Source organism: Kogia breviceps, chromosome 6 (assembly GCF_026419965.1).
Source record: "Kogia breviceps isolate mKogBre1 chromosome 6, mKogBre1 haplotype 1, whole genome shotgun sequence".
NCBI lineage: Eukaryota > Metazoa > Chordata > Mammalia > Artiodactyla > Physeteridae > Kogia > Kogia breviceps.
In genome coordinates this window covers 21,854,013-21,865,466 of record NC_081315.1, presented here as the reverse complement: position 1 = coordinate 21,865,466, position 11,454 = coordinate 21,854,013, and the positions used below count along the sequence as shown (strand labels likewise).

The 11,454-nt window shown below is 39.1% G+C and overlaps 1 protein-coding gene across 1 annotated transcript; it reads right to left on the bottom strand.

The window, feature by feature from the left end:
* Positions 1-1,122: 1,122 nt before the first annotated feature.
* Positions 1,123-10,569, bottom strand: SCOC (short coiled-coil protein). Its single transcript, XM_059067558.2, is given in 4 exon segments — positions 1,123-2,729; positions 4,144-4,227; positions 4,595-4,666; positions 10,389-10,569. Coding segments are annotated over 4 exon segments (480 nt in total). The 3' UTR covers positions 1,123-2,586.
* Between the last annotated feature and the right edge of the window lie 885 nt (positions 10,570-11,454).

Below are 11,454 nucleotides of genomic sequence, written 5' to 3'. Positions count from 1 at the left end.
CAGACCTTGACAGAGATCCTGGATTTCGAGCCGAGTCAGTAACTGGGTGAGGAGAGGTCAAGTACGTTGTGTGTATGGGAAGAAGGCTGGGCATAGATACTTAACAGCAAGAGGGCTGTGGCTGAAGCTGCTGCCACCCTCATCCTCTATCGGCTTCCATAATAAAGTCGTAGCTGGAATATGGCTTCCAGCCAGCAACTACATTTCTCAGACACTCTTGCATCTAAATCCCCACGCCCTTGGGAATGTGAGAAAACGAGCCATTTCCAGGCAGGCCCAACCATAAACCCTGCATGTGTAAACCCTGCATGTGTACCCCATGCATTTTTCTGCAAATCAGAATGGTGATAACTAGTGTGGCTTGGAAGCCACGGTTGAAAATGGCAGAAAAATCCCCAGCTCACAAAGCCTGTTTGTTAGTTTACAATGCTCATCACCTCAGAACCATTACCTGGAAGAGAAACTTCTGGGTTTTTTTTTTAGCACTGCACCTCATTACAAGAGCTTAGCCTAACCTAAAAAATACAACCACCTTTCCTCTGGCAATCTTGGACCCTTTTCTTTGAATTCTTTGCTTTTATTTTTTTAAATTAAGGTATAATATCCTATATTTGTTTTAATAAGAATAGTATCCCGGACTTCCCTGGTGGTGCAGTGGTTGAGACTCCACCTGCCAATGCAGGGGACATGGGTTCGAGCCCTGGTCCAGGAAGATCCCACATGCTGAGGAACAACTAAGCCTGTGCGCCACAACTACCGAGCCTGTGTTCTAGAGCCCGTGAGCCTCAACTACTGAGCCTGCGTGCCACAACAACTGAAGCCCGCGCGCCTAGAGCCTGTGCTCCGCAACGAGAAGCCACCGCAATAAGCCTGCGCATGGCAATGAAGAGTAGCCCCCGCTCGCCGCAACTAGAGAAAGCCCACATGCAGCAACGAAGACCCAATGCAGCCAAAAATAATACAAATAAATTAATTAAAAAAAATAGTATTCCCTTAAACATCCAGTAACTGGTACTTAAATGAGATATGCTACTTATCCTGTGGCTTTGAACAACCCCGATACACCACTGCACCACTGTATATATCCCAGTTACTTACCCAACAATATCAAAACACATGCAATTTTTGAAACAGCTTTTTATTAAACAGCAAAGCATAATGGCAACAGTTTTAAATGTTTAAAAATTAGGTCACAAAGGGATGCAAAATGTTTGCAGTATGACTATTATATATTCATACAGCTAAAGTCATCAAATCTTAACACCAATACAAACATTAAGATTATTCCATGATAGCCTAAATTTAATAACCATAAACTATAATAGTGGATCTCTTTTCCTATTTAATATTTTAACATTACTTCTGATACTGATTTCTTTACCAAATGGAATGTACAAACTAAATTTTTAAAAACTGTTAAATGACTAAAACTCTGCAAACCAGTAGTTGGGTTTACAGAAAATTCTGAGAGAAGTAGTGAGATAAAATACTGAGAAAACATCAATTAGTATACATGTAAAACTCTCCCATTTTATTCATGATTATGATACTAATACACTTTTTAAGGGACTTTGCAAAGTTGATCATCTGGGTATGGCAAATAAACCTGAGACCAAATTTTATTCCTTCTAGGTGTGGTTTACATAAGGTTAGCCAAACTTAATCCATTTTCTTATATATTCCCCCCCTCACACCCCCGCCAAATCTAATCTGTGCCAGAGATAACACAAATCTGGAGTAAAAACATTTGGAGTTGGTTACAATTACTTACCAAGTATTGAATACTACTCCTACCCTATTTCTATTTTTCCTCAAAATTTTCTATTTCAGACACACACAACCAGAGCTCATCTTTTCAGGTTATCAAGTGGATTATTTTGTGCAAAGGAATTTTTTAACAACAAATCTTCCCAATACGATAATTCAGTTTCAAAGAAAAATCATCTTTATAGCCTCCGTTTTCAATTGATTAAACAGAAACCAACTATCCCATCTTATTACTAAATATAACAAATAAGCCCTAAACTGAGAAAGTATCTTATTTTGGTTAAGTTTCAACAGAGTTCGGGCTAATCTCTTAGATGATTAACTACTGAAATTACTTTTTACAAATGTGAAACCAATTTTTTCCTTAGGGGAAGGAAAATGGGAAGAAAGCAAATGGAGAAGAGGCACACGACGGTGGACAGGGTATATAAAGCTGTGCATTCAGTACGTGATTTTGGTCACTTTTTCACAACACGGTGGTTATTTTCTCGTATCTCTAACTATGCCTATAGTAAAAGACAATGCTAAACCTATAAATCAAAGCAAATTTGATATAACATTCATTTTCAAGTTTCATAAATATATGCATTTCTAATTATAAAGTTTCTACAATACCTTTGCACATTTTCATAGACTAACGTAATACACAAACTCATGGAAGTCTTCTGTTATGCTCTTAATTTTGCTTAGATCTGGCATTATCTTCATAAATACTCAGTGAAGCCACAAACAAAAGTACTATAACTTTTGGAATCTATCCAAGTTTTAAAGAAAACAAGATCAGCAGCAATTCCATAAGACATAAGGGATATCAATCCCTTATTTTCTTTTGCTTTTTGTGTCAGTTGTTTGAAAAACACTAGAAGCTGACATGAGGTTTTCTATATATTGTCCAAGAACTTGGTTTTCTGATTTTAGCTTCAGATTTTCTTCCTTAACTGCATCTACTCTTGCAGAGAGATCTATATGAAAAATAAAAAAGCACATTGTCAATAAAATGATGGCAATGACTCCATGTTATAAAATGCTTATTAAGATTCATTCTTAAAAGAAAAACCACAATCTTTAAATTTTCTGTTTTTAAACTCAGACTACTTTAGAAGTGAAGGTAAAGAAAGTAAACAGTACAAATCAATAGCCAAAATTCCTAAAAAGAGATTTCACATTAGACTAAATGTTATTCTTTGTAAACAGCATTCTTGTTAAGTAGTTAACTCTTAAAATGGTTATTTAAAAAAACACTTTTAAAATGTGAATTTTGGTTCATATCATCATAAAACCATAATGTCTTTGCTAGTAATATTTAAGACAGTGTAGTAGGTGAACGTAACTGAATTCACATACTGGATATAGGCAGTCAGTTTCCAAGCAATTGATTGTTTTGTATTTTTACATTAGCAAGAAATTCAAAAGAGCAGGTCTTGATGATTAAAAAAAGAAGATACCACACCTCAGTCATTCAGCAACTAAGTTACTGGAGTGCCTTCTAAGAGACAGGCACTGTTCTAGAGGCGACAGTAACAAAAAAGGTCCCTGCCCTTAACAAGCTAACATTCTAATGGGGCTTAGGGTGGGTGGGGGTCACAGGAAGCAAAGGGCAGTTGTCCTGTGATACAGTATAGTCAGGGATAGCTACTTTGATTAAGGAAATTTCACTAGAGACCTAAAGGAAGCAAGGGAATGAGCCACATAGATATGCAAATGACTAAGGGAAAAGATTCAAGCACAGGGGAACAGCAACTGCTAAGACCTTGAGGAGAAACTTGCTGAAAGAACAGCAAGGAGGTTGAAGTGTCCCAGTCAGGGAATGTGACAGGACTCTGAAAGGCAAAAGGGAAGTGAGAGACTTCCAGGGAGGAACCTGGCTTCCATTAACTGTGAGATGGGAAGCCACTTGGAATGACATGATCTGCTCAACCTGATTTCAGAAAAAACCACCACCACCTCTTCATTTCGTTGAAAACCAGAAGATGTTTCACTGGTGGAATTAATTTTATGCAAGACATTTAGAAAATGAAAAAACTCAGAACAGTTCCCTTATAATCCCTGAGGCTAATACACTGATTTTACTCTCATATAAGCTTTATTAAAGTGGACTTAGTAACACAATGCAGGGACTTAAACGGGGCTCATTATGTTAGACCTTAAAGAGAGAAGCATAAGAACACTATTTGACTTCCTTATTGAAACGTATCTGTTCTTTGAAATCACCAGCCAAAACTACAGGCAGGAGAGGAAAAAAACTATTGAAGTAGACTTTGAAATTTATACTTTTAAAAACTGTGCACAGTAACAAACAGAATTTAGCAATTTGCTTACAATTACAATTTCAATTACCTGGATGTTACTCAAGAAAAATACAAAACGCAAGCTAACCTTCAAGGGTGTGTTGGAGTTCCAACACTTGATTAATAAGTCGTGTTTTCTCCTCCAGTTCCACCTGACTTTCAGCATCAACTGCTGTAATGAAAAGGTTCAGATTTACTATTAATATTAGTTACCATTTGTGTAGTATAGCACTTAAAAGATCTGCAAAGTGGTTTATATTCATTCTTACTTGACTTATACAAGAGCCCTGTAAAATAAAAGGTTATATCCCACATGGCAGATGAGGACACCAAGATGAAGGTAAAATGTTTTGCCAACATCTCATAGTTAAAGAATGGAAGTTGCCTTAAATCTTTTCTAGAACTAGATGGGATTATAAATAAGTACACTGGCCAAGATCAAAGCCTTCTAAGTATTGATTCTCTGCTTTTTCTATTGCTTAATAAAGCAATGTATGTGCCACAAAACCAGGAACATACAAAAAGGAAAACGAACATACCATCCATGTCAGCATTCATCATCTTCGGTAACAAACTTTTGGGCCTTGGATACAAGATTCTTGATGAATGGTCTGCAATAAGAAAAAGTTAGAAACATAGACACATAGAGTAATGAAATATAAGCTTGTTTTTCAAAAGAAAATTAAGTGGCCCAGTAGGACCCTTTTCACATGCTTTACTAAGAACAAATACCCAGTGGGGAAATAAGCAAAGAATATTTACAGTTTACAAAGAAGAGTACTAAGTAAATAAGAGAAAATGTTGAGTTTCTTGGTAGTCAAATGCATAATAAAATACCACTGTATATTTCGTAAAATATTTTTCTAAAAGAAGATAATGATCAATGCTAGCAAAGTTATGGAAAAACAAACACAAAATACTGGACACAAATTTTAAATGTAATATTTTTGGAAAGCAGTACAGTAGTAAACAAGATTCATAAAAACATTTAAATACTTTTTACAAAGTAATTTTACTCTTGGAAATTTAGCCTAAGGAAAATTAAGAAGGAAAAAAATTACATCCATAAAAATCTTTACTTCAACCTTATTTATAACCCAGTAAATTGGAAACAACATAAATTGTCCATTCAGAGCCTGGTTGATTATAGTTGCCATTTCTAATGGAGTGGCTACTAAAAATAATTATGACTATAATAACATGAAAGAATGTTTATGCCATTGTATAGTCACTGATGTAAATTATGTGAAAAATCTTTAGTATGGATAAATAAAACACAGCAAATTGAAAAAGCTCTTACATTAAGGATAATGGCAGCAAGGAAGACAAATCTCTAAAAATATTCTTCATTATTAAAACATTGTTTCGTATATAACAGTTAACACTTTTTAAACATAAAATTCAAAAGAAAAATACTAGTTATCTGAAACACTAATATGGGTTAAATGAAAAATATGTACTTGTCACCTCCTGGTTATAGTTAAAATAGATTAATTAGAATGTAAATGAGTAAATAAATATTAACATTTTCTTGTGTCCATAAAAGGCTCCAAAATATCAGAGCACCAAATACTTGTGAAACATGCTCTGCTCTATTGCTAACATTCATTTCACATGCAATGTGCTCAAAATTTATTAAATAATGTACCAGATTATTACTGAAAACAGATTTGTTAACCAATATAATTTACTCACTGAAGCAACTTAGATCTTAGTCAATGCTGTTACTCTTTCAACAAGTATTTACTGAGCACCTACTATACCCAAGGCATTGTTATGCCTCCATATGCTGAACAGTAGAACCCAAACCTATTGAACAAGGATGTCTACATACCAGAACTAGAGTCACAATCAAAACAATGATCAGTGTATTGTATATTCCCTCATGACACTTCAGCTGCTGGCATGAACATGGCAATAGAATGCTCAGTGTACACATGTATAAACTACCTCTCAAGTAAGATATCACTCAGTCTAAACCAGAAAGATATTAAACCTCCTTTACACACAGCTTTATTAAAGAAGTAACACTAAAAATAATGCTTAATACATCTACCCCAAGTCTTCCCACTTATCCAGCATCAGTGCTACTCTCCCTCACTGGTTTTAATTCTCAGGTTCTTTGTACTTCAGAAAAAGTTTTAGATAGATACGTAGATATAGTTGCACATACACACACACACACACACACACACACACACGACCCCTGAACAAGGGTTTGAACTATGCGGGTCCACTTACACTCAAATGTTTTTCAATAAATACTACTACAGAACTACATGACCTACAGTTGGTTCAATCTGCAGATGCGGAATTGCGTATATGGCAGGCCGACTGTAAAGTTATATGTGGATTTTCAATTGTGCAGAGGGCACCCCTAACCCTCGTTCAAGGGTCAACTGTATAAATATGTGTGTATATGTGTATATATATCTATACACACACATAAATCCAAATAGACTGATTATGAAATTTTTTTTCAAAAATTCTTTAAGTCATTAAATGCTTTGTATAATAGTATTCGAAGACCACACTTCAAAAATTATTCTTCTCCATTCAATCAATGTGTCTTTAATTGAAGAGGAAGAGTGCTAGCAGTGAAAACTTTATTTGGCCCTTCCCCAAGAGAAGAGCACTTTCATACCACTTCAACTATTGATACTTGTCTGGGAGGGATGACAGAGGTAACAGCCAAAAGCAGAAGTAAGTGATCTTGGGAATACTCAGCAACAGCAGACTTCAATTTGGCTATCTTCCCTGCTACATGAGAGAAGTATTCCCCATTTTTTAGAAGTTTGCTTCATGCCACTTCACTTGTATAAAAGACCTATATTAGTACCTGTTTTGCTAAACAAAAGAAATCTGACGAGGATTTTCACTTTCCTGAAAAAAGGCAAAAACCAAAAATAGCATTCAGCGTTTGTTTTGCAGCAAGGTGTTACAGAGGCAGCACTCACTCTGAGCAGTGACACCAAGCTCTTTCCCTGAGAACTACACTCAGCATCTCATCCTCAAGCCGCCACAGTTTTGACCTGTGTCTGTGAGCATCCGTGTTTTATTTATTTTGTGCATCTCTTAGCAAGATGTGTCCTAAGATAATTGCTTCATCACTTTACGCCATTTCAGCTTACAAAAAGTAGGAATGCTCTACTTTCAGATAGTAGGGGGAAACCTGTATATTAAATGCTCCAGATTTCTAATATCCAGTCTTTTTAAGAATACACCTGAAACAGAATTTTCATGACGGCTGAGAAGAGTGATATGATATGCAAGTCAAAGTAACAGATAATCACAAAATCAATGCACTCAACTTTGAAATCAGATGTAGTATAGGGATGGGTTATACTTCTTTTGCCCATATTTTAGTCTAATACTAAAATTAAACCCGGAAGTCTTCCATAAGTGCAAAGTGTTCCAGGCTGACCAATGTAGTAGGTAAGGAAAAAGAAGCCAGTTTCTGAAACTTTGGCCACATATAACCCAAACAATAGAAAATTACTCTTAGAAAAACACGTCCAGATTGGGGTGGAAGCAAGAGCACAAAAGCAGGGCGCAAGGACAGTGCTATAGGATATACCACATAACCCAAGACAGCACTACTCACATCACAGCCCATGTAAGATTGCCCTGAGGGCTGAACAGTGCAAAACCTGCCCAACTGTATGCGGCAGCCGTGTGCAACACCAGAGTATCACCGGCTGCCTCTGCATGACAACAAAAAAACACAAGTAGTAATTTTTTCTTATTGTGATGTGATCAAATACACCAGTCTCAAAACGCTACTCCTGTTTATATTCTAAGTCTGTTGGGACATCCAGAGTCATTAACAAGTTTATTTTATATATGGGATCAAAAGGTTTGTTGAGCTCTTTAAGTCAAAGTATTTTAGCCATGGATTTTATTTCCTTCAAAACAGGGTCAATCCTCAAACTTTGCAATGCCCACATTAGCACAGCACTACATCTTAACATGCACTCGACACAAGACTGAATTTGTCAACTATACAATTCTTCTTCTCAGTCTATAGCTGCGATCGTACCAATCCAATTCCGTGCCAGACGTGCTCTTAGGGTTCCTTTTCAGCTCCTTCTGCTCCTACACGTAAATCCAGACTTGCCATTAAAAGACAGAGAATCCAGACCAAAGCATCTCAAGTGTGGGAACACTGAAATAAACGTGGGGTGCTAAAGCTGATCTGTTTATCCAAAATCTGCCTTAGCTCTCCACGATGGATATGACTGTCTGGGATTCCTCAACTCTGACCTAAGCCGAGGTCAGAGCTCATAAAACTTTTCTCAAAAATCACAGTAAATTTTAGTGCCTATCTTCATCTAGCCTTGGTCAGTGGAAGAGAATCTAGAGTTATTTTGATAATTTAAGTCCAGGGAGCAAAAGTATGGAAAGAACAAGGATCCAGAAATGTGGCAAGCATTAGTATAGACCCATTTTCTATGCCCTCACAGTCAACTGTGATCAAAGGCTATCATCTTACCAAGTACATCTTTACCTTCTTTTCTAGTATGCCCAACAGTACCATGACATGGTCTTCATAAGAGGCAGTTTAGCACAGTGATTAAGAACATGGATTTAGGTTACCTGGATTCAAATGCTAGCTCTCCTATTTATAAGCTCTGGAACCTTAGGTAAGATTAACATCTCAGCCTCAGTTTCCTCATCTGTAAGATGAGCTTAGTAACAGTATGTACCTCATAGTTTTGTTGTGAGAATATTATGAGTTGCTATATATAATGTGATTGCAACAATACACCGTAGTTATTCAATAATGTTAGCTATTATATTTTCTACCTTTTAGCTCTACTTCAGGCCACAAGAAGAATTTTTAAAAATTACGTGGTCCACTTGCCTCATTTTTACAACTAAGCCAAGGCCAAGATGATAATGGCCTAAGATCCCAGTAATACTTACATAGACAGAGCCAAGACTACATACAGTCAATGTCCCAGTCTAGTTTTTTCCACCACCAGGTATGCTCACATCGGAGACCTGAGATTTTGAGACTTTTCCGATATCCACCCAACCTACACCACTCAACTTTTCTGCATCTAAAACTGATTTTCATCATCCGTCATCTACTTACTAATGGAACTAGCAAGACTACTAAAGGTCACTGTGCATTAATATACTAAATTCTTTACATATATTAGCTCATCAACAGGACATGGCACTTTACAAACGTGGACCCTGTATCTCAGAAAGGCTACATATCTTGCTTTAGAGTTCACAACCGAAGTCTGTACCAAGAATATGAACTCAGATCTAACTATGAAGTCCCTGCTTTTTCCATTATGCAATGGAAGACACTTTAATATGACCCTAATCTAAATTTGCAAAACATTTTGCAAAGCTTGATGTCAAATTTCTTTGCTATTTCTACTGTCTAAAAAACTGAAAGTAAATTTCATTCACTGCAAGCTGCAACGACTTTCAACATGGCTTGTTCAAGTCCCTTCAAATTCTGACTTGCTCTGGTTAAGTCCAATTTTTAATTCCACAAATTAAGGGACTGTTTGGCCAAATATTTGATCAGAAACGAGATCCCCAGAGTGGCTAGCTATATTGAGTTTAATCAATGAATGAGTACAGCCACGGAATATATACGCACAGCTTTGGATTCTCAGGTACAGTGTTGGGAACAGAGCACACCATCTGTCCTTAATATTATTACGTCATAGTACTGGAATCGATACACAACGAAACTCCTGTCTTTCAGGAATGTCTCCTGTTTCTCCTTTCCAACAATCCTAAGTCCCCAAACTTGTCCAGCAGGACCTTGAAAGATGCCCATTGAGAAACTAACCCGGGAGCTACTTTCAGAGCCTGAAAAGATGTCGCCAGCCCTGGTTTCACCGCTCACTCGGCTCCCTCCCCGCCCCCGCGTCCTCTCCCCCTCCCCCATCTCCGAGTTCTCGGCCGAGAAGCCGCGGGCTAGTCCAGGCTTGCCAGGTTCCAACCCACCCGAACGCCCCTCCCGCAGTCCCACTTCAGGGCGGGGGGGCGGGCCGGACAGAGGCCTTAGACTCAGGATCCGCGGGGAGAAGGCGGCAGGAGGCCCGCGCCATGGACCGCGGGCGGCCCTCCACAAAGGAACCTCTGTGCCCAACAACGAAAGGATGAGAAAAGAGGCTGCGCAGGGGTTCTGCAGGGAGCCAGGCCTCGGCCGCCCACCTAAGGCCCAGGCCGTAGGACGCTCTTCCCGGGTCCCCGTAAGCCGGGCCGCGTACATCCCGCCCCGCCCTCCAGGCTCTCGTCAGTACCGAGGCCGCAACTCCACTCGTGCGGGGCCAGGCCCTCCCGACCCACAACGGCCCTCACCTGCCGTTTGAGGAGCCGGCAGGGGGAGGGATCAGGAGGATACCTCAGGCCTGGACACTCGGACCAACAGACACCGACAACCCCGCCCTCTCCTCCCACAGAGCGTGCGCCGAGGCTGGAATCCCGCCCCGGCCCGGCCCGTCGCCAGCCAATCCCCACTCAAGAAGGCACGCCTGCGCATTAGCTACACGACGCCCCAATCGTCCTACCTCAAACCCTCGGGATCCACCTTTTGCCATAACAAAGGGCACTGGCATCCAATCAGGGTTGAGGTCGTTGTGGGCGGGTCCGGGAAGAGCAACAGCCAATGACAGTACAGAAGCTAAGCTGAGCGTGCGAAAGCCAGTCCGAGCGAGGCAGCTCCTCAGTCTCTGCCGGTCCGTGAAAATGGGGTTAAGAAATCCAGTGTGGAAAATTCTGACAGCTGTCAGGAAAGAGGTTGGTAAAACCTAACACTGGGCGAGAGAGAAATCATTCAAATTCAAGAAAAGGACGTGTGTGGACATAACAGAGAAAGTACCCTGGTTCTTCAGTTCTAAAAGCAGACTTTTCCATATTTTTAATTTCCCAAATCGGAAATCTCTCTTAAGTGTACGTCTAACGGACTGTTCCTCTCCGCATCTTCCCCAAACTATCATAAAATCCATAGTGCTCCGGACCATTTAATAATATTTTAGAATTGAGAAAATACCTTAATACTGCTTTGGTGTATAGCACTTTTGTTCACCTCACAGCAACCCACAGAAAGAAGCTTACGAGTAAAGAAATTTCCGCTCAAGGTCCTAGACGCGGTGTGAAATGCTGTGTGCCAGGCTATGGGATGTAATGTAATCAGGCTGGGTGCCATTCACAGGTACCTAGCACTTGACACAAAGCAGCATCCTGCTGGCTTTGAATATTTGTTATTGTTTTGGCTTGGGCACATTCTCCTGAGTTGTAGAGGTGAGTCATATGTCTACCTGTTTCTTGACTTTTTACTTCTAGCACAGTTTGCTGACATAGAGCCTTACTTTTTTAAGGAATATATAAAAATTTTTTCCGTTCAGTGTTTGAGAACTATACATTT